The 26,538-nt window shown below is 40.0% G+C and overlaps 1 protein-coding gene across 7 annotated transcripts in view; it reads right to left on the bottom strand.

Moving 5' to 3' along the window:
• The window catches only part of ncor1 (nuclear receptor corepressor 1), a 69,722-nt gene that overhangs the window by 20,836 nt on the left and 22,348 nt on the right, over positions 1–26,538 (bottom strand). For 4 of the 7 annotated variants that reach the window (XM_079651573.1, XM_079651575.1, XM_079651576.1 and 1 more), the window contains exons 11-20: positions 25,013–25,103; positions 23,349–23,527; positions 23,156–23,210; positions 22,606–22,713; positions 12,819–12,949; positions 10,168–10,463; positions 7,692–7,757; positions 5,254–5,390; positions 5,071–5,170; positions 75–507 (exon numbers count right to left, since the gene is read on the bottom strand). In XM_079651573.1, the coding sequence (XP_079507699.1) occupies positions 75–507; positions 5,071–5,170; positions 5,254–5,390; positions 7,692–7,757; positions 10,168–10,463; positions 12,819–12,949; positions 22,606–22,713; positions 23,156–23,210; positions 23,349–23,527; positions 25,013–25,103 (1,596 nt within the window). Of the gene's footprint in view, positions 1–74; positions 508–5,070; positions 5,171–5,253; positions 5,391–7,691; positions 7,758–10,167; positions 10,464–12,818; positions 12,950–18,226; positions 18,540–22,605; positions 22,714–23,155; positions 23,211–23,348; positions 23,528–25,012; positions 25,104–26,538 lie in introns of those variants that run through there. The other 3 variants (XM_079651574.1, XM_079651578.1, XM_079651579.1) reach the window with 2 other exon arrangements.

Below are 26,538 nucleotides of genomic sequence, written 5' to 3'. Positions count from 1 at the left end.
CAAAATCTATAATGTAACAAAACATTTCCCTTTCTTATAAACGGCAATTATGTACACAGAACATGAAAACACACCTCTGTCTCTCAGGCTCTGCTTCCACATCCTCGTCAGCACTGCAGGTGGCGCTGGAGTCATTATCTGAGTGGAGCTCCCTGTGCCTCTCGCTGTGATCTCCTTTCTCTCCTCTCTCCTTCATCTCAGGCTCCATCTTCACCTGAACCTCTCCGGAGTTCATGTCCGTGTCCTGAGGTTCGGTTTTGGGGTGCACCGAGCCTCCGTATGGACCCATCCTGGCCTTCTCCTCCTGAGATCCGCTCTCGCTCTCGGGGCTTTTCTCCTCCTTTACACAGAGTCCGCCGTATAAAGGCTCCAGGCCCTTTCCATTACTGGCTTGACCTTTGTCCTGATCAGAGCAGTGAGCATCTCCTGCAGCGCCGTCTGCCCTCTTCGAGTCTCCAGACTGAGAGGGGGAGGGAGCGCTCTCTGTATCGGAGCTGTTGTCACCGCCTGAGGAAGCATGATAGAGAGAAGCATGAGACTCAATCAAACTCACAAGACTTGCAAGTCAACTGGATGCTCTTTAGGAATAAAGAACAAGCCAAATGAATTACCGTAATTTTTGGACTATAAGCCGCGCCTTTTTTCCCATTTTTCGACGCTGCGGCTTATACAGGACTGTCTCAGAAAATTAGAATATTGTGATAAAGTTCTTTATTTTCTGTAATGCAATTAAAAAAACAAAAATGTCATACATTCTGGATTCATTACAAATCAACTGAAATATTGCAAGCCTTTTATTATTTTAATATTGCTGATTATGGCATACAGCTTAAGAAAACTCAAATATCCTATCTCTAAATATTAGAATATCATGAAAAAGTATACTAGTAGGGTGTTCAACGAATCACTTGAATCGTCTAATTAACTCGAAACACCTGCAAGGGTTTCCTGAGCCTTGAAAAACACTCAGCTTGGTTCAGTAAACTAAATCACAAGTATGGGGAAGACTGCTGATCTGACTGCTGTCCAGAGGACCGTCATTGACACCCTCCATCAGGAGGGTAAGACACAAAAAGACATTTCTCAAAGAGCAAGCTGTTCACAGAGTGCAGTTTCAAAGCACATCCACAAAAAGTCTGTTGGAAGGGGGAAATGTGGCAGGAAACGCTGCACAACCAAGAGAGATGACCGCAGCCTTAACAGCATTGTGAAGAAGAGTCGCTTCCAGAATTTGGGGGAGCTTCAAAGACAGTGGACTGAAGCTTGAGTCCAGGTATCAAAAGTCACTGTTCACAGACGTGTCCGGGAAATGGGCTACAATAGCCGTATTCCCATGGTCAAGCCACTTCTGAACTCAAGACAACGGAAGAGGCGTCTGACTTGAGCTAAGGAAAAGAAGCACTGGACAGTTGCACAGTGGTCCAAAGTCCTCTTTTCAGACGAAAGCAAGTTTTGTATTTCATTTGGAAGTCAAGGCGCCAGAGTCTGGAGAAAGGCTGGAGAGGAGCAAAATCCAAGTTGCTTGAAATCCAGTGTGAAGTTCCCACAGTCAGCGATGGTTTGGGGAGCCATGTCAGCTGCTGGTGTTGGTCCACTGTGTTTCATCAAGCCCAGAGTAAATGCAGCTGTGCACCAAGAGATTTTAGAGCACTACATGCTTCCGTCTGCTGAAAAGCTCTATGGAGATGAGGAATTCATTTTCCAGCATGATCTGGCACCTGCCCACAGTGCCAAAACCACCAGTAACTGGTGTACTGACCATGGCATTACTGTCCTCGATTGGCCTGCAAATTCCCCTGACCTGAACCCCATAGAGAATATGTGGGGTATTGTGAAGAAGAAGCTGAAAGACACCAGACCCAACAATGCTAATGAGCTAAAGGCCGCTATTGAAGCATCCTGGGCATCCATAACACCTCAGCAATGCCACAGGCTGATTGCCTCCATGCCACGCCGCATTGATGCAGTAATCCGTGCAAAAGGATTCCCAACCAAGTACTGAGTGCATTAATGGACATTTTCAAATGTTTGATTGTGTTTTGCTGTTATAAATCTTTTTTTTTTACTTGGTCTGAGGAACTATTCTAATTTTTTGAGATGGGATTTTTGAGTTTTCTTAAGCTGTATGCCATAATCAGCAATATTAAAATAATAAAAGGCTTGCAATATTTCAGTTGATTTGTAATGAATCCAGAATGTATGACATTTTTGTTTTTTTAATTGCATTACAGAAAATAAAGAACTTTATCACAATATTCTAATTTTCTGAGACAGTCCTGTATAACGGTGCGGCTAATCTATGGATTTTTACAGCTAACGGCCACTAGGGGACCTCCTAAATCTATGGATTTTACAGGTTACAGTCCACCACCTTTAACTCTATGGGCTCTATGGCCGGTCCGCGCCCCCCACCTTTAAGCGGCGGCCTCCAGCAGGAAAAGCTGGAGGCCGGAAAAGAGTGAGACAGGTAGCGCGCAAAAGTAAAAGTGGAACCGAGAGTGGTACGAGAGACAGAACGAGAGCAAGACAGACAGACATTACGAGAGCGAGACAGTTTGTCCCCGTACCACTGGTTGAAAACCACTGCTGTAGATCACTGCCGGTACGTGCGCTGGGAGCGCACCGTTTAAGTTTGAAAGTTGAAAAGTTTGTGTGTCTGAAACGCTATGTGATACATTACAGTTTACACAGCACAGTACATGTTCTGTAGCTACTATTTCACTAAATGCTAACACTTGAATACGTTATGCAGATATGCAACTTGTTTGTTGAAATGTTAATAAATGGGAGCTTCCTCAAACAGCCATCTCTTTCCCGACGATCCCCTCTGTGCACGAACCCTTACATATGGTAATTAAACATTAAAACACCTGCGGCTTATAGTCCACTGCGGCTTATATATGTACACATCATTCAATTTAGCTGCTGCGGCTTATATTCAGGTGCGCCTTATAGTCCGAAAATTACGGTCAATGTAAAAATAAATTGCCTTTCACAATGCAAATATACCCAATAAAGAGTAACCCAAGAGAGAAGAAACACATCACACAGGCGATTTAATGTATCTATGTGTTTTTTTTTTTATCCTTCTCATTATGTATTTATCTATATAGTCACATTTTACTTGGACAGATGTAATTGCCAGTTAGCTTTGTATCTAATCTTTGACCTAATTTTGTTAATTTAATGACCTCGCTTTATACCACTTAAATTTGCTTGTGCTAAATCCAAGGCTTCAATGATACAGAAAACCAGACTTTCAAAATAATCAAAAAATCTAACAACAATACATCTAGTAATATGGTATGCTTCAGTTTAAATATCTTAAACTGTGAAGACATAACAATAGTCGTAATTAGAACACACTGCTTTTGTAGAATGAGAACAATTATAAATGAATATCAGAAAGTCATATTTTCTTAAGCATATTCAAAAAAGTCTGCCTGCTTCTGTTACATATTGTCTATCGCTGCAGTTGTTGCCATGGTGATGGTAGACCAGATGGTATGTCTATGAAAAAATAGATGCATTATTTACAGAGGAGGATAAAGTACTGAGGGTCTACGGACAGAGGGTGTCGTATTGTCATACTGATATTCTGTACAAACTGTGAAGTCCACTGAGACAAATGTAACATTTGTGATATTGGGCTATATAAATAAACTTTGATGGATGATTGATTGATTGAATACTGTACTTGAGTAAAATTAAAAATGCTATGGTCTTATAATACTTACTAATGCACAATGGCCCCTTTAAGTAACATAAAGTGTAGAAGTACTACGATTCAAATGTACTTAAAGTATCAAAAGTGAATGTACCCATTATGCAGAATGGCTCATTCAAAGTATTGTATTATTAAAGATTTTCTAATATCCTGTTTTATCACATGTACACACCATTTTAATCTTGTAGTTTTTCAATGTGGAGACAATATTAGAGACTTTATAAAATATTCCATTGATAAGTATATATATATACACTATAGTGAAGTAAAAAGTAGAATATTGCCTCTGAAACGAGTGCAGTAGAAGTATAAAGTAGCATACAATGGAAATACTCAAGTAAAGTATAAGTATGTCAAAATAATATTAAAGTATGGTATTTTAGTTAATATACTAAGTTACATTCCACCAATGATTATGAATATCAAACTAAAATCAGAGTACGACTAAACATCCTAATAAAAAAAGTCTACAATGAGCTTTACTCATTCCTCTAGCTCTATGTGCGCCAACTCACTGCGGTTTATAATGTGAGATCCACAGGCTGCACATCACTGAGACCTCTAAAGTTCAGTTTGGGTTTCCATGGGAGGAAGACAAAGTCAAATAAACATGACAGAAAACCTTGTGACCTCCCGCTGTTGCTATCTTGTGAGATGGAGGCTGTTTAAGTTACATACGAGTCTGCTGAGCCTCACAAAAAGGACATGCTGTTAAAATAACATGTCGATTTAAAGAATTGTAATATACATTTGGCCGAATCATAATCGCTTTCTATATCTAGCACACTATCTCAAAGTTTATCATAGTGTGCCCCCTTCACACGGCAAAGATAAGGACCTCTGGAGATCCCGACAGGATCAAACAAATGGACCGGCACTTTGTGTTCAAAGAGCATGCTTTGTTGAGTCTTCAAAGCCAAGAATTGTTATGCAACAGGCGCCCATGCACTCCGAATTAGTCCATATATTTTATCTCCACCTCTTGCTTTCCCTCCCCATTTGATCCTTTTTTCCCTTCTCTCATTAAAACTACAGTCAGCAGAGAGCAAGCACCATCACCATCACCATCAAGCGAATGACATGACGATTCAAAGGGCATTTTAGATCAGGCTTTCCAGCTTTGCACTGTACTTATCGCGACATTCCTTCTCTCCACGCCCTCTTTACTTAACACTTGGTAATCTGAGGCGCAAATCTCCACAACTCATAAGCAAGGACAAACATTTGATACAGTAACCTATCAGCCTGCAGTATATCCTTCAGCGAGGGAGCCCCTGAGAAGAAAAGCCCAGAGGGAATCGTGTGTATCCGTGTGTTTAATGTCGAGTATATGCTTCTCTGACCTTCACTGTCATCGGCGTTATCGTCGTCATCCTCATCATCAGGTGACGCATTAGCGAGACCTTCACCTTGAGACCTATCGGCACGTGCCCGCCGTGTATCCTATGAAACAGATAATTTTGAATAAATTAGTACTGTTGCAACCACTCAGCGATTAGCCATAACAGAAAGCAACAATAGCCTACCTGCTTATGCTGCTGGAGCAGGTTGTCCAGGTTGTGACGTCTCTTGTAGTTGAAATAGAAGTTCTTGCACTGTGCCTCGCTTTTGGTGCCCACCATTTTGGCGATGGCGGTCCAGTTTCGCCCGTGCTCAACTAGCCCTGGGTGCAGACAATGAGACGATTTAACAAGAGGACTTAATGCTATATCAGACTTAAAATATCCAATGTTTGCAGATATACTTTATATATATATTGTTTTACTTTGTCATAATATTATTGTATTTCCTTAAATGTATATTTATTATATATTTATATAAAATACCATTTCAACTGCACCTGGGCCAATAAATCTAACACAAAAAAAGTTGTGATATTTAGAATAGTTTGGCTTATTTTAAGTACTTGTACTTGCAAGATTCTTGCCATTTGAATTTGTTTCCCCATGGTTGTTTGCACTTATTGTTAGTCGCTTTGGTTGCTATAATTCAAAATGACACTTGTCTGTTGCTATGGTGTGATTTTGGTCTTCCATTAACACTGTCAATCAGCTAAACTTTGAAACTGCTCTGCCAGGCTGTCATTTACCTTTGACATTAGTGCTTCTCTTCTCTAAATCCTGTAACCTCTGTGACCTCCACTCCCTCCCCAGGCCTACTGAGATGAGGGATGCTGGCAGATTGACAAATCACCACGGAGCGAAACACAAAGCCTATTACTGCTCCGGTAAAATACGGGAATGGGGGCATTTGGAATGTTCAGAGTCAATACTCTTATTTAGAGTTACTTAAACTTGCACACAACACAGATATGCAAGACAGAAATATACTTAGTGATGGCACATAATGAAAAGTCAAAACAAATAAGATATATTTTATTACCTTTTTAGTTTTTAACACTTTAGCAATTAAATCTAAGCTGCATAAAATTATCTTGCAAAAAAGGCTCCCAAATGCTCCCAATTGATTCATACCATACTGAACACACACAACAAGAAACTAGTCCTGCAAGTTATGGGACCTTGACGCTCCCTGTTATTTGACTCAAGATAAACTTGGTTGCTTAACCAACCTTGAAAGTTACATTGGTCACAATGACAGATTAATTATCAAGTGAAATCATTTAACTTCATTAATTCTGCCAGATCTGAAAAGATGGCTGATTTTTTTTATTCCTGGTATTCAGGAATAAACATAATGTCAGTATTATAGCATAACCATGGCAACAACCTACCTATTCATGTTGCTAAAACATCCTTGACAAAGTCCTTAAGAGGAAATGTTATCATCTTTATTTTCAATTATCGTAACTTTTGTGACCCTTATAATGTTTCATTTCTGTTTTAGTTAATTCATTCATTTTTACTGTCATATTTAAGGGAACCGTTATTGGCTCTTTAGTTTTATATTTATTATAAGTGTAAGGTAAGTTATTTTGTCCAAAAATATAAATGGAGCAAGTGCCCTAATATCTTCTACTTCTGCTCCAACAACATCTGCTTGTAACATGGAATATGATGATTATGGATCTGACTAGCATGTTAATGAAAAAATAAATGTTCCTTTTTTCTGTTCACATTTCTGATTTATCCGCTAGTCCTCAGATGTGATCATCTTTTAAAAAGTTTAATGCAGATCAGCAGGTGACAGAAATGTCATAAATGGTAACATTGTTAATGCTCTTGCACGACCAGCGATGTGGCGGGGCAGGATAAGAGTGATTTTGGAACAAGCTTTGTCATATGACTAGAGGAGGTCTCTCTTTAGGCCACATTAATCCTAAATCAGACACATCTAGCACTCAGGTCGTAATGCCTGAGGAGATCACAGCAGAAATATCGGGAAAACAAATCTCCAAGAGAGTCCTAATAAATCCACATTAATCCTTTTATTTACTCCGCCAGTCTATGGGTTCTTGGCTTTATACATAACAGCATAACAACAAAGCCGACCTAAATGGGGGAGCAAAGGGTCTTGAATGGCATATGACCTGACTAATGACTGCAGCAGTGCAGTGTGACACAAGGCACAGAGTGCAACAAACATTTTGAAGAATTTACAAGACCAAAGTAACTTTTCAAGAGGCCTTGACAAAGTCTTTGGATGTGAATAATAGATAGTGGTGTTTGGAGCAGGCTGTAACTGTCACGCTCTATTGCTTTATGGAGGGCTTTAATAGATAAGGTTGAAGGAACCGGCAAAAGAGTGGAGCTAAAAGAGAAATCCCTAAAACTCTTCATGGGGGTCTGACAGATTCCAGCAAAGCACCAGCACCAGTTTCTTTTAGTGTGAAGTTCATGTAAGGCGAAGCCACATCAGATAATCGGAAAAAGGAAAACAAAAAGACAGAGAGGAAGAGGGGGGAGGGAGGAAAGATCACAAAAAGAAGAGGAGCAACAGTAACACAGAGAAAAATAAGGACGACTGAGAGGTAAAGCGGGAGAAAAATAAAATGAAACACAACCTTTTTTGGCGACCTCCATCTCCTCCTCGGTCCAGCGAGAAGTTTCTCCGGTTTCACCTGCACCAGCTAAACCACAGAGAGAAAAAAAAGATAAAACCCCATCAGCACTGACAGAAATACAGAGATAGAGAGACTAGAAGGGAGGGAGGGGGGAGACAGACAGAGAGAGAGTGACAGTCCTTCTCTCAGCCGTCTCCTTCTCATGGCCACTAATCTAATAATCTGTTTACATTCAAGGGCTGCCGAGACCCCGCTCCCTCTCCTACCGTCTCTCTTTCTTCCCTCTCTCTCTCTGTCTCTCCCCTTCCCCACACCCGCGAGCAAGCCCTCCTCTTCTCAAATCCATGAGGGGGAGGGGCCTGGTCAGCTGATGTAGCGCCAGACGGTGGAGGAGCTGGGCCTGGGCTCCCTCTTTGGGAAATGGCCTTGGATGGAGACAAATAGAAAGAAAGAACAGCCAGCCCAGAGCCCTCCCACCCCTCTACTGTGACCATGCTCATCATGGACACACACACACTCCACCTTCTAGCCTCGGCTTGGCAACACAGCTTCAAACCCGCCTACAAAATTCATAGAAGTGCAGAGTAAGTGTTGAGGGGGCTGAATGAACTTTAGCCCACTCTCCTCAGTGGCATATACCAATACTGTGTAAACATTTGGACTAATATAGCAGCAGATGTACCCTTGACATCAACAGGAGGCTTGAATGCCCCCCCCCCCCCTAAAAGACGGGGAGATCATTTCACACTGTTTAGACGGCTCCTACTAAAGGTCCCCTGGCCACACAGTCTGTTACACTTAGTTAAACAAATGTCTACTGCACTAGACTTCCTTTTCCCCGAGGCAAAACTCACATGTTCTCCCCGTGACATGCCCCTCAAGGGTGGTCATTAATCTCGTGGCTATGAAAACAGACAGCCTAGAGTGTAGTATCTCACCGAATAAGACACACCCCACTTCCCCCCACTAGTTTTAAAAAGATCAAACTCCCACCATTTGCCCGCACTGAATCAGCAGCTTCCTGAACTCGCATGTAGGGCTGTCCCGAATACCATAATTCGGGCTCCGGATATTCGGTAGTAATCAGCAGCGAATATTCGAGCTCTTACGTTGATATTGGAGTTTTCAATAAATTCAATTTGGCAGCCGTAGTGCAGTGCGGCTGCCAAAAAAAAACAATATCTGAATAACGAAATTGAAACCTGAATAGTACTCCAACGAACGAATATTCGGGTACAGCCCTACTCGCATGGCATCATTTCAACAGAGTAACTCTGAGAGATAACTAACCTTTAGCACCTAGCCCACTTACTTCTAAGAAGCAGCATATATCACAAGGGTTACTACAGGGCAGGCAAACAGACACGCAAAATCCACAATGTAGTCCCTCAGGGAGATTACAGTTCTGCATAAACCATGATATGTCCAGAGTATCAGGGCCAGAAAGGTCAAACGGTGGAGAGGATTGAAGGACACACCGCAGAGTTAATCACATTATTAGGACAGACCTTGCGTAACTCTTAACTGTTGAGAGGACAGCAAGCAGGTGGCAGAGAAGCAAAGCACACTTACAGAGCAGTAATCAACAATGCAGATTAACGCAACAATAAGCTTAACACACAGGGGTTTGGATACGTGAAAATATGAGCTAGCATCGCCTTTGTGACAGAATTGAACAAGGGTGGAAGAGCCCCAGAGCCATGACAACAGAGCAGCAAATTGCCATGGTGATGGACATACAAGTGTCTTGAGTGCAGTGCAGGACAGAGTCTTTATGGCACTTTGCAATTAGTGCCTGAAAACTGCTGTACACTTTTAGGCTATTATCAGCTTATCAATGTAAACATTATAAGAGGGACAAAACAAGCAGAGCATTATCCTGACATATCATTAAACCTTGTATAAGATCTATCCATGGCTTGTTGCTATTCGATGTAAACATAACACAATAAGCTAAGACTATTAACTTATGTTCTACTACCATACCATCCAGTGACAGCAAGAGTCCTGCATAGGGCACTGGTAAAAAACAATTTCATATAAATCCCGGGGGAAACTACATTTGGTCAGGCAGGAAGTGAGGATTCTGCTATTGAAATGATTGTGCAGTATTTTAACATCAGCAGCTAATAGTATCAGCATTAATCAGCTGCCAGGGTTTTTTGTTGTTGTTACGTTGTGAAAGCCTGGCACTGATTGCGCGGAATGGGCTTGCCTGGCATAGAGTACAGCCAAAAGACTTCCCTTCGGCTGGATTTGTGATTTTAGAACGGAGAACTTAAACCAGGGTAAACAATCCCAAAAAAATGAGGTTGTACCGCTAATCTGAAGCAGCCACATTCTTTTATTTACATACTTTGTGATGAAATGTTGGTTTTATTTCTTTCCTCTTGAATCTGTGGCACTAATGTGTCAATTTGTTGAAAAATAAAAACATTTTCAACTACCTCCAGAGAGCATCTCCAAGAGGATTTACCTTTGTTAGCATCCATGGAAGCTACTGGAGTCTGGGGTTTTGCAGGCTCCTTCAGTGACTTCTGCATTGGATCCGGCTTGGGGAGCAGCGGAGGATCTGGCAGGGCAGGCTCGGGGGCGGGGGGAGGTACCTCCTCAGCCGCCACAGATGCAGCCTCATTGGCCATGGAGCGTGTGGTGATCCTTCCCTTACGGCGGCCCTGGCTGTTGGCAGTCTTCCTGCCACGCGGCGTGTTTTGCTCCTTTCCGTCCTCGTCCTCCCCACCGTCACACTTGTCTTTGTCCTTGCCAATGTCCCTGTGGTTTTTGGAAGGGGGGGAAACACAGCTTAGGAGACTGTTGGTACAGCAAATATCTGTTCCGTTTTGACCCAGCAATTACAGGCCCTTAATGTAATCTGTTCTCCATGACTGTATATACAAAAAAAGCTTATTTGAAATGTCTACCCTCGAGCCAGACGGACTTGTTAACAAGTTAGCAAGTTGTCTCGTGTTTTTGCAATGTGCCAAAACACACACACACACTACTGTCCCCTGAACAACTCATGAACATGCATCATTTTATCAAGGGTTTTTTGATGGGAGATCTTACTTACTTATTGCACTGTCTCTGATGTTTATTCAAAATTTGATGAGACGGTAAAACATTTTGCATCCTGTTTATCACATGATTATAACTCAATAATCAAATTGAATTTTAGGATATGATAAAAGTCACCTCCAGCGCCATTAATACTGAATGTGAAGCAGACTTTGTGCTTTTCATGTCAACAGGTTACAGGAAGTATTGCTTCATAAGCAGCACACAGTACAGTCTTGTCGCTTGTTTGAAGGGTTGAAAAATATTAGGGGTGCACCGAATGGGAAATTCTTGGCCGAAACCGATACCGAAAATAGGAAACAGTTGGCCGAAAACCGAATGCCGAAAGGCCGAAAATGATTAATAGAAATATATATAATGTATACATTTTTTACCAATGTTGTTCAGCTGCTTGATTATGGAAAAAGACATGATTATGGCAAAACTTAACTTAAATAATAATCACTATTATGGGTCCATAAAACATTTATTCAGCACTTTTGAATGCATACAGTACATTAATTCCAAGTCAAGTCCATTTTATTTTCTCTGTAGGATAACTACAACAAAGTGCATTCAGAACAAAGCGAAGGTGCTTTAAAACTGCATAAACATCTAGGCCAGTAGGCCTACAACAAAGTAGTGTAAATAAAGACTGTAACAGCCAGGCTTCAACAACAACAAATGCACCTATAAGTGCATGCATACAAATGTGCAAACTGGATAAATCCACATGAATGTAACTATTTACAAATGAAATTACAATTGAATTTCAAGAATCTGTAAATAAGGCTGTCTGTCCTCATAAGCAAAGTAGTACACATTGTATAAAGATACATAAAGTGAAAACTGGATACAAAATCCACAATCAATTACAAATTAAATTACAATTTCAAGAATCTGCAAATAAGGTGGTCTGTCCTCATGAGCAATGTAAACAACATAGTATCATTTAGATACCGAAAGTACAATATATTGAACACTGTGCTGCTGTCATTTCCCCTTAATGATAACCTGAGATGTTGAATTATAACTCACAATGAAAATTGTTCAGGAAAGTGGGTATAGAGTAGACATGTAGAACTAGATAAGCTTATGATAAGCCAGCCTTGTCTACTTATTAAGGAAAAGTGGGAGGTTCTTTTTAATGAACAGTAGCTTCTCTGCTTTATCAGCCATAAGTCTGTTCCTCTTCTCATCAAGCACATGAGAGGCAGCGCTGAACAGTCTCTCGCTGTCAGTGCTTGTGATTTGATCTTACTCCGCATATTTGTCCGGGTGTTTTGATTTCAAGTGGTGGAGTAATCCCGAAGTGGTGAAAGTCTTTGCAATTACACCCCCTCGAGAAATGTCAGCTGAACACGTTTTACAAATTGCAATCCGCGCCTCTTTCTCTGATATTTTTAAATATCTCCAAGCGCCAGACATGTTGGCTGTGAGCCAGCCGCGAGCATGGTCGCGCGCCGTGCTTGTCGCCGCGTTTTGATTACGTCATCACAACAACACGTTAGCTTACCAACGTAACCCTGTTCTCTGACATTCGGTGATATTTTTTCGGTGCTAAAACCCTTTCGGCCGAAAGCCGAAAGAGCCTTTTTAACCATTTTCGGCCGATAAATTTCGGCGGCCGAATATTCGGTGCATCCCTAAAAAATATTGTTGATATACACAAACTGAAACCTAGATTTACCAAACCTTTAGGAAAGCTATATTGAAATGGATCAACTCCATACAACTTGTTTGACTGTAAGAGGTGCCTTCGGCGGGAAAAGAAGGGAATGCACAATGTAATAGAAATGTCGTTGCCAAATAAGTTCTGGTGTTATTACAAATTAAATCCACAAGACTGTGTAGCTTTTTATCCATGTTGACATCCTGGATATTCCCATAACATTATGCAACAAAGCATTCATTTGCATTGACTTCTTCATTTTTCTTTAGTTGTTCTACTGTGTCTAGCGGGGATTTAAGCCCTTAAAGAGGCCATGTTATGCTAGTGCTCCAACACATTGTATGCTTGCAGGCCCAATGGACTATATTTACTTTTATGACAAACAATCATTCAAGACTCACCTAGAATCCTCCTTTTCATCTTTCTCTTCCTCGTCCTTCTTTTCCTCGTCCTCTTTTTTCTCGGATTTCTCAGATTTTTCCTCTTCGTTTTTCTCGTCTGACTTTTCTTCTTGTGAGGGACGCGTTATTTGCTGGAGACAAAGGCCAAAAGAGATATGTAAGTGGCTTTCTTCTTGAATAAAACAAAAGCTATTAGAAAAAAAGGTCAACATGTAGAATGCAAAGGAGATAATACTTTTCAGTCCTCCTGATATTAATGCTTCCATTTAGATATCATCAGATCTATCTTCCACCCGTATGATACTATCGCACTGTGAGATCCCAACCTTATTTTTTGCCCTTCTGACTCATTAAACACTTCCTGGACCAGTACTCCCACACACTATCAAGAAACAGACATCTTCAGATGTTAAAACAGAGCCTGCATTGGCCTTGTGAGCCCTGAGGACCATATGCAATTGTAAAACATAAGATATGGCCTTACAAGTCTACTTAAATATTCATTTTGACCGCAAATGGACCAGGTCCGGTAAATGGCAGATTTGTACTTTAGCATCTGGTAATTAGACTTTCAAGCTGCAAATGTTGCTCAAAATGAATAGAATTTTCTTTTTTTTGGTGAAATAAATAGTTCTACACTAGAAAAGCCTAGTCGTAGATTCTGTAAAGATACGTTTAAAGCCATGGCACATTTTGATATAATCACAAAAACTATTTGACATCAAAACAAATATTCCAGATACTCTTTGCTGATCTGCTTCATTTAAAAAGAGTGGAGTAAGGCCAGTTCTTATGGCTTATGTCTCAATCAATCTGTCAAAGAGAGAAAAGGGCTTGATCACGACACTCACCATGATTGATATATCACGCTGCAACAGATGCAAAAAAAAAATATTCTCACACAGATCTTTATTTTAATGTAAAAACAGGTTGGAGGTTGAGTCCAGATAAAAACTGCCATGAGAGTCAACATCTTTCAAAAGCGGAATTTTTAAAACTGATCTGACAGAGATTAAGGACAGGGCAGCATTCTTTATCATCACTGTTGGCACGGTAACCACCGAAAGCTTCCTCCTGCCTCTTCCATGATAGGCTGTGCTGGAACAAGTCTGGCTATGCCAAGCCAAACATCCCATGCTGGTACCAGATGGGGCCAAGGAATGTGCTCCACTCAATGGTAAAGGCAAAAGATACAAGCTGAGGCAGAAAGGAAAGGCAGTGGGACAACAAAACAAAAAAAGGGTTGTGGCCGTAGCTCTTCACACGAGGAGTCTACAGGCCAGATCTTACAGTAAAATCTGATAAAGAGAGGCTTGCCTCTTCACAAACGCGGGAAGTAAGCGACCGCCATGGTGGTTTGAATTAGTGGCTGCTTTAGCCAGCTCTAGCCCAAGACAGCTAATAATCAGAGGGATTTGGCCTTCTTGGAGTGGAGCTACATGAACAGCAAAATCCAATCTACAGTATGGGAAAGAAAACTGCATGTGGTGCTATTTATTTTTGTCTGATCCTTTTTAATTTAGTCTGAGTTAGTGTCAAATGTCCTTACTAGTTTTATATTACAAGTTAACTTCATTTTGTTCATCGACTCAAGATGAATGAAAGTAATTTTTCTCCAATGCACTGTTGTTGTTAACTTAGCTAAGATAGTAAACTAGTTACTGCAAGTCCTCCTGACTGAGCTCACCGTGTGCACTGAAGGAAACGAGAGTTCTGCATTGGGAAAAATTATTTAGTCTTTTCATATTTGTCAAAAATAAATACATCGAGATTTTGGTTAAGCTTTCAATTAAAGGTGGGGTAGGTAAGTTTGAGAAACCGGCTCGAGATACACTTTTTGTCATATTCCATGGAATGCTCTTAACATCCCGATAGCAATGAATATCTGAAGTGCTTTGACAAAAAAATTCATTAAAAAAAGTCATCTGTGGAAGCCGTAGTACTGTAAAAAGCACGACCAATCATTTTAGCCGGCCCCGACTAAAATGATTGGATGGCCTAACTGCCTGTCAGCCTTCCATCTGTGCACAAACTTATCTCGTGCCCTCATTGGTCATGTGCGCGTTCGTGTGTGTTGGAGGAGGGGCTCTGTAAGGAAGTGGCAGATTTTTTCCGGTTGTGTATTTTTCTAATTCTAGCGCACTCGAGCTGGTTTCTCAGAAATTACTTACCCCACCTTTAAAAAAATACATTTCAGTATTGTCTTTTTTGTCAACAATATTGCAAATTGATATAGTTACAGTTAGTGTTTAATTATGTCGTTACTGTCTCTTGAGATATTGTAGGCAAACGTGTTTGGTACCATTTTGAGTTAACCCTAACTATATTGTTTGGATTACAACTTTTCTTTCTTGTTCTTCCAATCGATTGCAGACAAAAAATGAACATTTGATTCAAGGATTTTTTTATCGGTGAACGTTTGAATCAAAATCAGTTGCTTCAAGATAATTTAACATTTACTTGTTGATGTTGATCTGTTGCTTTAATATATTTTTAAATATGATGGTGCTATCTACAGTTTCAAGTTCTAAGTGAGTTAACCCACATTTAGAACATTGCATGCTCAACAAATCATTAGAGTATTAGAGGGTGAGGGGGTTAAATGGGCGTCTACCAATCAGAGGTTCAGTCGTTTGATCAAAATACTTAACCCCATATTGCTCCTGTAGACGTGTAGTCTATGGTATTGAAGAGTATGTAAGTCACTTTGGATAAACGTTTCAGGGAAATTAGATGTAATGTTGTAAACATATTCTTTAGTGGTATGACGGTTGCACAGATGTATGATGGTAACCCATGTTTAGAATATATTGAATGCTAAAACAGAATAGGAGCATTCACAGAATCATGTGGTTTAAAGGGTTCTCTGGCAAAGTTTGATGATGCAGAAGGACTGTTCGATTATTTAAGGGAAGCCCTGCAGAACCACAGCTCAGGTTGCAGGTTAATGTATGCAGAGAGGAATATGTCAATCTTGGATTGGGACTTCTTGACTCATTTCCTGCCTGCAGTAGTCTGCAAAGCATATGTTTGGCACTGTAGACTTTTTTGGCAGAGCAGAGCAGTCTGTTTTAGATCAGTTATTCCCCCCATACATCTCTTTCAGTGAGATTCTGTTCTGGTTGGGTCAGCGAGTGCTCGTGTTTGCTTTGGAGGTGGTCGGAGAGTCGTGGCATTCCTGCCTCTTCTCCCACACAGCGTAAAGAGCCCCTACATAGATGTTCTCCAAACGTCAATGAGGCCCTGTGGTTCTGTGGTTCTTCAGTGTTTTTAAATAAGGCTCTTTTCCTGACCTGGCTTAAATATTTTTGAGAGTTTTAATTTCTCCCCTCTTTCGCTGATTCACAAGTGCTGTTTGACTTAGGAAATGTCAGAGCCACAAGTCTATCTTCCCTTTCCTACCACAGAACGTAGGCCCCTGGAGGAATCTCTCACTCTAGCTTAAGCTATTTCACTGCAGAAAAAGGACATTTAAAAACTACTATTGGATAACTTATTTCACTCCGATTCATTACAGATGTTGCCATCCTCATTTTGACACTTTTAATCAGACATAACATCTTTTGACACATTCTAGTAACGGGACTAAAAAAGGGAAAATGACAGGTAAACAAATGCATTTAGCAGTCGCATTCAACCCCAGGGTCAATAACTTGCTTTCATTTGAAATATAATGCACTCTCCAGCAGATGGAAACATCAGAGCAATCTTGGTGGAACAATTTATCGTCAAAAGAAAAAAGGTAAAAAACATCAGCATTAGCCACAGTTACCCTGGTTACTGGGCGCTCAGCAAGAGAGAAAACATTCTCATAAAGAGTGCAGATACAAACTGATGAAACTACTTGACTGCTTGATGAACTTCACTGCTAAGCAATTACGATAGGAGCTTGCAAGTAGCATTTTGCCCTTAGAAAGCAGCAGAAATTTGTAGGTCATTTTTCTACCTTGTATATTTGAAGCTGTATATACATAACATTTAAAAATATATTTTAAAACAACATTGGAGATGGATAGATTAGGCTTTACTTTGTCAACCAGAACAGGGCTATTATCTCAGTTACATTTCCAACAGGTATTCTGTTTATCTGGCATTCTGTCATGTTACCACAAACACATCTTTGTAGGGAATGTGTTGTATTAGCAAGTTAAACAACAAAAATGGCCTGTAGCAGTTTTCTTTTTTGTTGTAGGTCAGAACAAATTTAAAAAGGATCTGTGTAGATAAACTCCATTTTTTGCAGCAATAAAAGCTGCAGTTCGTGCTCTGGCCTCCTCCGCAATACACACTCTGTTTCACATTTGTTTCTGCTAACATGGCTGATTAACAGACTATCAATTAATTCATTTCTTGTTTCATTGCTTTGCATTTATAATGTTTGTTTTAGAGCAAATAAATCAATTCGTAAATAGGCAACTTGGATAACTGCCACAGCTCTAAAAACTGGTCAAACAGGACCATGGTGCAAAAAAAAAGAATTACTACATTCCTGCCACATTATGATGCTAAGCTGCCCAATAAACTAAAATAAGTAATCCTTTTTTGTTTTTCTCTATATAGTTTTTCTGAGTATAAGTTTATATTCAACAATCACTGAATGATTGAACCTTTTAAGTAAATTAATATTACCCCATGATAAACATTGAATATGAATTGTTCATTTAAGATAATAAAATGCCACACTGAACTGCAGCTTGTCATGAACAGACCTGCATGTAAACAATCTATTAACACTAACAAAACTGCATACACAACAAATAATTGGTTAAAGTTTCCTGAATGGAAATCTTAAAGATCTCACTGTAAGCTGCCATCTAGTCAAGATGCAACTTCTACTTTTAAAATCAGCCAATCAAGTGGTAGAAGCCAAGAAAGTGGGGGTGTTGCATGTGCAGGTATCCACAATAGTGTGTACTCCTATTTACTGCTGTCTATTACTTTTATGTTCACAAGCAGAGTGAGAATATGAACCCGGAGAAGAGATCCAGTTTAAGATTCTGCTGATATGGAGGATTTCCATGTGCTCAAGGCAGGTTACAAAGCTGCCAGCCTTACTGAAGCCTTATACACTTAAAAAAAGAAATTCCCATTAAAAAGTAATTCTAACAATTTGTCCTTATAAAAGTGCCTACAACAAAGCATTAATACATGCATTTCACACAGGCTTGGCTTGACTGTTAAATAAAAAACCATGACTGCACGTGCCCTAGAAAAAAACTACCCTAAAATAGCCCGAGTTTGACTGCCTACATGCCGCAAGTAAATAGGAAGAAGCCAACTGCCTGAGCAACAGAGCCGTGTAAAAAATACGACACGGACCAAAATGTTACAGAACAAGCAGATACAAACCGAGTCAGATTGGTATCAACTCAAAAGCAAACACAGTGCTTTCAAAGCCAGTGACCTACCTGCAAGCTCATTTGCTGGTCATAAAATCCCTTTCGCTCTCCTACAGTTTACGGCTGTTGTAAATGTGAGTTTTACCCTCCAGTGTTTCCATAGCGGAGGTAACGGTAGCAGTAGAGGGGCAGGACAGCACCATAGCAGAGCTCCTTAGAAGGGCTGCCGGGCCACGGCATTGCCGCACATATTCCGGGAAAGCGTGTCATCGGGCCGCTTAAGCCGCCCAAAGAATTGTCCATCTCACATGCACGCACTAATCTATGCAGGGTCACTCGAGGTAATCCCTATTCCCTACCGAGCGCTCTTCTTTGATTGGCACTCACAGCAGCACACTGAGTTTCTGGGCCTGTCAGATGGCTGGGCTGTACCAACTCAGCTATTTCAAAGAGGGGTGGCTTTTTATCTCGCTCACTCTCTCTCTCCGAGGAACAGAAGAAAGAGGAAATGGAAACACACAGCACACACTCAGCGGATAAGCTGCCAGCGCTGACTCTGTCTCGCTCAGGGTTTTTTTTCTTTTCGCTCGCCCTACATTCCACTGCTGTTTCGCTCACTCCGTCCTCTTCCTTCCCCCCTCTAATGACTCACTCCACTCACTGCTTTTGTTAAGTCACACCAGTAGCTTCAAATCCACAACATCCTGACGTGCATTAAGGCAAAGAGAAAAAAAAATACCTTAAATTCTCCACAACCACAAGATGTTTTGGGAAAAGCACTAGAGCCACTTAAGCAACTGACTTGAATCTTAAAAGGTCCCATCGGCGATACAGCGAGAACAAGCAAAACTCATCCTGAGCACACACAAACACTCAAAGCCGAAGTAAAAACAATAAGTGTGGCTTGATATTGAGTAAGAAAAAGGTTTATAATGCTGTGAGAATGTGTCTGCGGAGAACATTTCTCCGCCATCCCAACTTGTCTATTACCAGCATACCAGCGTTCAGGGAGCTCTATGCACGTCAATGGGGACTCCCTGTTAGTTAGCCAAGGGATCCTCGTGTGTGAGGTGCTCTGCGGATTGGTCCATTTGGGCCAATCCGGTAATTTGTTATTGATTTGGGTGTTCACACGTCACAGAAACCAGGAAGCAAAAAATGGAAAAAGAGAAATCCCCAACGAGGCGTTCTGGGGCAGGATAGACAGGTATTTTCTGTGTTAGAGTTTTACTCGGTACAGGGTGTACTTTGAGGGTTTGTGACTTTGCAGACCGTTTACATGCAGAACGACCTTCATAACACACAAGGGGACGGTTAATAACCAGAAAAGACACCAAATAATAGACACCATCTTAAACCAGCTTTTACATTAAAAGTGACAACTTGTGTTTCAAAACTACAACATTGTAGGAACCGCATTTAATGATTAGGAAACACTGACATGGACATACATGACAAGACAAAACCAGCGTGACCCGTTTATTGTTAAGAAATATTTTCAGTGGAAGTAGCTGGCACTAAATCCTACAGTTGCTTCAATTTGGTTTATTACATTATGAAGACAAAGTAAATATAAATGCTCCTGTTTTATGACTTAAAAATATATACATCAGTTATTTATAGTTGTAATCTTTTTAATGCTGAGCTCATTTTGTTTTACTTTGTGTACAAACTATTGAATAAGTAATGTAAACATGTTATTTATGTATGCGTGTGTATGGCAAGCCGATTTAGCTTTTATTCATTTCTGGAGGATATCAAAAAAATCTATTCTTACTAGTAAGAATGCGAATTCTTGATATCAAAAATGTAATTCTTACTAGTAATAATGTTTATTTCTGATATCAAAAATTGAAATTTAACTAGTTAGAATGCAAATTCTTGATATCAGAAATTGGTATTTTTACTAGTTCAAATTTAATTGCAACTACTAACAATTGAATTACTGATATCAGAAATTGGCATTTGAACTAGTTCAAGTTCCAACTCCCATTGAAACGAATGAGAAAAACAATGCAAATCTCACTATTTAAAATCACATTTCTGATATCAGAAATACACATTACAACTGGTTACAATTGAATTTCTGATATCAAGAATTTGTATTCTAACTAGTTAAAATTCAATTTTTTATATCAAGAATTTGCATTCTTACTAAGAATTGATTTTTTGATATCCTCCAGAAATGAATAAAAGCTAAATCGGCTTGCCATATGCGTGTCAATACTTAAGTACATGTACAGTACTTGATCAAATGTACTTAGTTCAAATTCAACCAGTGAAAACAATTTACATCATATCAAATTTGCATGTTGGCAATGTTATCGCACATTCACATGTATAAAGCTCAGTGGTTGGGAACGAGAGGGCCCCAGTGCTGTTTATATAAGAGTCAGAAGATTCTGCGACAGATTTCTCATTGCAGTATTGGGATAATTGTAATTTATTTGAGTTAATTTAGTTTTTTCCATGTTGGTATGAATAAATGGCTAAATATGTCCCTTGGATATAATTGTCTTTGCAACAGTTGCGCAAAGTATAATTGTACTTGTAAATGCTATGGTGGGGGGTTTAAAAGTAGTCTATTGATGTTTTAAGCAGTCCACTAGAGATGCTGATACTGGATCCTGTGTTAACATCTACAAATTAATATTTACCAATGTTCAAAAGTCTGATCCGAACAAGTGCTGGACCAACAATCCCAAGTGCCTGTCAGTCAGTAGAACATCCAAGAGAGAAAATATGATGTGCACCCTACAGTCACTCAAACAAAGCCCAGAGTACTTCTCAAACATGAATGGACAACAACAACAACAACAACAAAAATGTGCCCTTGTGTAATGTTATCCTGGCTGATTATGAATGCACAGAAATACCTTTTTCCACACTTGGCACTATGTCACAGAAATGTCTCTTAAATGCCAGTGGGTCCATACTATGAATGGTGCAAAAAGTGAAAGGCTAAACATATGGCGGGTGAATCACCCATGAAGAAATAGTACCAGTCACCATCTTTACGTTCCAGATGTAATCATGAACTCACGCGCCCTCGACCCCCTCACATTAAAGACACAACCGATCCACTGTGTCACACAGCTGATGTACCCGACGCAGAGACAGAATGTCCTGTACAAGGACTATGGGTTGGTGAAGTACGGAAGAGACAGGAAAGAGGAAAACATCCAACAGAATGATTTAAATCAATATTTAATGTCTGCCAAGAGTGTTTTGCAAGATGGTGCACCTTTATTTTTGCTGGATTTTAGTGCAAGACTACGGTTATATAAAGCCCTTTAAACAATCTGCGTACAATGAAATATCTCCACAGCTGTCATTTTATAGGTCTCACTTTGGCATCTACAAAGTTCACATTCCAGATTTGACAGTCATTTCAGTGAGGTCAGTTTGTCTCTATACTTTATACTGGGACATATCAATCTTTATGGCGCCACGTGCAGCAGAATAAGCAATAGGATTGGACAGTTGGTTGTGTCTGAAATGAATCCAGCTTCTTATACATTATATATTATAATAGTACACATATCTAATGTGTCCCAAGATTCCCTGTGTTCTGAATGTTACCCTCGCCCTGTCTGACCTCTTGGCGCCACAGTGTGTGTTGAATATATGCTAATACTGTGCTTATAGGAGCTTAACACAGTACATTACAGCTGAGTATATTGTGTGTGTCTATGCATGCAAATGTGTTTATAATGGATTTGAAACAGGGCTGCAACTAACAATTATTTTCATTATAGATTAATCTGCTGATTAGGTGGAGGAAATAAATCAGCTTTACTGCTGGTTTATTCTCACTATAGCCTGGCCATTTAAGTATATTTAAAACTCTAACTGTACAGAACTGTACTGTATAGAAATATTTTTTCAACACCAGACTTTGCCAAAATGATAATTTAGAGTGACAGCATCAGTTTCCTCCTATTTCAAACTCCTATTTTTATAGCTAAATGTTATATTTATTCTATATTTGACTGTTCCTATATTCTACTTTTCACAGATAATGTTTATGTATCTTTTGGACAAACAAGTGAGTCAAACTGTAGCTGTATCACATAGTCCCAGGGTTGCTTGCTTATAAATAAAGAAAAGGAAAGTTGTGCAAACGCTGCTTCCTGGTTCAACCCCTCCCCCATAAATAATGACAGTAATGTAGGGGGAAAATCCAAAGCACTTGGTTCCATAAATAGGTGTGGCACATATGTGATACATGTGGTAGACATAGATCTGTCATTAACTAGAAGCTTTCAGTAAGCCAAGGAGACGTGGAACAGGTGTGGCAAAGTCACATAAACCCAATGCTGTGATTAAACATGACTATCACATCCACGGCCACATGACATTTGTTTCCATTGCAGCCCCATGGAAATCTATCGTTTGCTCTATATGGTTTGGAAAACACTTAAAATAGATATTTAGTGATGTCTCACATTTACCTGGTTGCGTCCTCTCCGTCTGCCATAGTTCCGCCTCACCAGCGTCTTGTAGTTGTGGTTCTTCTTGGTCAAGTAGTAGTAAAGGACACAGTCGGCAACACACTGAAATAGGAAAAGGAATATTTTGATCATATGCAGTGAAACTGGATGGAACTTTCTGTTAACTAAGTGATAATTAATCCATCCATTATTTTATAGCTGAATCAAGTGGGCCACACAATGTCAGAAAATAGTCAAGCCAGTTTCTTACTAAATATCCAAAACCTTAAGACATTTTGTTAAAAATACTATAAAACACAGAAAAAAAAGAAATACCCATATTTAAAAGGCTAAAAACTGGACCAATGACCAAAGGTTGAAAGATAATGTTGAAAGTAGTGTTAAGTGTATGAATATGTATCTATTATTTATTTTTAAATAAAAATGCATTACAGCCTGTTGGATTCAATCTAATTTAGTATGGAAAGTAGTTTATGGTCTTAAAACCCAAAGAGTGAAATATAGATAACATTAAATTCTGAAATACACAGGATCTCAAACGTACCTTTCTCTCCAAATAAGAGGCAATAAGGCCAAAGTTCTTTGGGTGTTGGACAAACCTAGAAAGAGATGCCAGTCATTACTCATGTGCCAAATCCAAAAATATATTAGTGCAAGGCTGAGGTCGCCATTAGAGCCTGTACACAATATCCACACTGCAGACATCCTGCGCCACAAAAAAGTAAAACACAACTCACTTCTCCTTAAAGATCTCCTTCTCATGTTCGGTCCAAACATTCATAAACTGCCGGGCTTTGTACACCTTCATAGGGTCATCCATCAGGCCGTTCATGTTGATGAACCTCACTCTCCTCTGCTCAGTGTCGTACATCATGGGAGGGATGACTGACATCTGTCTCATCTGTTTCTCGTTGTTCTGTGGAGCACGGACACAGATAGTCACTCCAATAGTCTCCCTTGTTTAGTTAACCGCCTTTCTGCCTCTGTGAGTTGTTTGAATGAAATGTATTCTAGATGATGCAAGTGAAACGCTGCAGAGAACTCTCCCTCTTAAAAGACACAAACTGTGACACTTCTATTTAGGCTGTTGTCATCCAGCCATGCTGTTGTACATTTACACTGTAATATATGCAGTGTTGGGACCAAAAATAACGGCGTTACAGTAACGCCGTTATTTTTGGCTGTAACTAGTACTCCAACGCGTTATTTTTTAAATTCAGTAACTCAGTTACTGTTACTACATGGTGCGTTACTCCGTAAAAAAAATTATATAGTCTCGTCTCCCAGACGTTGGTGAGCGGCGCCAACGGCGAGGCGAACAGAGATGAGAACTGTACTTAAGTACAGTACTTGAGTAAATGTGCTTAGATACTTCCTGTGTCACATGCGGAGACGCGCTGTGGGCGTGTTTGTGTTTACTAACAAGACTATCATGGCGGCAGCGGAGCTCAAGTCGAGTTTCTCCGCATGGAGATATTCTCACTATTTCACTTTTGTCGAGCACAAAGAAAATAACGTTTTAGTTAAATGTAAGTTGTGTCTTGGCGGGTCAAAGATCCTATCTACTGCCCAAAACAGCAATTCAAATCTGTTGAAACATCTGCAGAAATAATATGCTGGGACGAAGCTAGTAGCTAACGGCCCGTCCACACTACAGCTTCGACAGCTTCAAAAACGGTTTCCAACGCGTCTGCCCATTCACTTTGAATGGGGTGACGTCACGTTGCCTCGCTTTTCGCCGAACTGAATTGTGGGTAGCAGAGCAGAGCTTTCCTGGCGTTTCAGGCTGCAAAAGTTGAGCAATGTTCAACTTTTGAAGCTTCTGAAGCTTTCGGTGGAAGCGTCAGCCAATCAAATCATATGCCAGTACAAGCTCTAGCCAATCAAACCGCTGCTTGTGTTTCAGGGGCGGGAGATTCATGTGATTGGTTGTTGGTCGAGCTTCAGACACGGCCACCTTTTTTTGAAGCTGTAGTGTGGACGGGCCTTAAGATCATAGACCCAGACTCATCCGACGCCACTCCACCTCCACCTAAGCAACAGCGGCTGGATTTTAACCGAGGGACTGCTAGCCAGGGAAAAGTTGATAAAGCCATTGCACGGTATGTTGTAGAACACATGCAGGCTATTTCTACTATTTCTATTGCTATTTCTTGATCAACAGATTGCATTATTCTCCAATGCAATAACAGTACTGAAATTAAGGCTATAAGGGCATTAATGGGAGCCCTTTTTTTAAGTTACTGTTCACAGTAACGCATTACTTTTTGGTGTAAGTAATCAGTAAAGTAACTGAGTTACTTTTGAAAGGAAGTAACTGGTAATGGTAACTAGTTACTGGTTTTCAGTAACTAGCACAACGCTGAATATATGTAATAAAGGCTCTCCAGATAATACCCACCTCCTGCTCAGAAAGGCCATCTATGATTTCAGAAATCTCATGCTCGCTTCTTGCGATTGTCGCAGAAAGGCCTGTTCCTCTTTGTCCAACCCTGCAGGAAACAGAGACAAACAAATGTTACATTTTTATTTTTTAAATGACACATTACATTTGTATGATGAGCCAAGACTTAACAGTAGCCTCCCATTATTTTCCTTTAAAGAGGAAATTTGATTTCCCAGTTTCCGTGACAAAAGCATCACGAGTAAGCTTTGGAACTTTAAAAACGTTTTCAACAAACAGAATCAAGTACACATTATTAATACATAAGAGTCTCTTGAACAAGTAATTAACGACTTCCTTACGCACGGTCTGGCTGTCAGCTTTAAGTGCTGACATAAAAACTATTTACTTGGAACATTTCCACTGGACCTTGACCCCGTCTCCCGCCCTTCCCAGAGGCACCTAGACGACCAGCGGCTCTGCACAAAATAGGCAACTGCACACCACCGTGTACCCTGTATTTAGATGCTAGATGAACAGACATCTTAAATAATGGAAGAGACTATTTCAGTGTCACGGCTCGGTTACAGGACAAATCTAAATTATCTAAGCATCAAAAGATTTCTAGAGTAAAAATGGTTTCACTCTACAGTCTCCGTCTTTGACCACGTCCTCACACTCAGTAGATCCTTCAGGTTTATAATAACTGAGTTTACTTCAGTCCTTTGATGCTGTGCAATTTGAGGTCAGGATGTCTACTTCAAGAGCGAAACATCCACTCTGTTACCAGTATTAAACAGAAACAGTGCTGGGCAATAAGACCCTAGAAAAAGTTAGCAATATAGTTTTTCTCCTTCAAACAGCTAACGTATCTGTATAAAAGCTGAAACAATTACTCTGAAAATTAATCAGTTTTGATGATTTTCTTAAATCATAATTTTAGTAATATCCGAAGCAAAATTGCCAGAAGAAAATGACTGGTTAAAGCTCATAAAATGTAAACATTTCTCTTGTAATAACAAACTACTTTTATTAGGGTTTTGCAATTTGTTTCTACATTTAAAGGTCACCTATCATGCAATATGTAGGCAATAGCATAGGTCTCAGATATATAAAAATGTATAAAAAAACATGTCTATGAAGTGTTTTGCTCAAAATACCAAACAGATCCCTCATTCTAGCCAAGCCTCATATCCCTCTATTTCACTTCCTGTTACTAAAGTGCTGATTTGTGGTATAAAGCTTTGAAAAAAAAGAAAAAGAGGGGGCAGAGCTTATGCCTGCTCATGCGGGACCCTGCAGATACTGTCTAAAATAAATGCTGCGGTGATGAAACGCCAAAACCACATCAAGGATTATTTCTGAAACGTTATGGAGCTCAAAGGCTTTCTCTCTATTGCTGGTTTACCACAATGTGAGTTCCTTTTTATTTCCTGCTTCTTCACACATGCGCTCTCTCCAGTACTGGTTAGCTCTGAGTGTTAGCGATGCTTACTAATGTAAACAAAGGCCATATTATGTTCAAAACACGTCGGGCATTGATT

This window comes from Notothenia rossii (assembly GCF_949606895.1).
Source record: "Notothenia rossii genome assembly, chromosome: 9".
In the NCBI taxonomy this organism is placed as follows: Eukaryota; Metazoa; Chordata; class Actinopteri; order Perciformes; family Nototheniidae; genus Notothenia; species Notothenia rossii.
The sequence above is the reverse complement of the archived record's forward strand: the minus strand, read 5'-3'. Positions and strand labels throughout refer to the sequence as shown.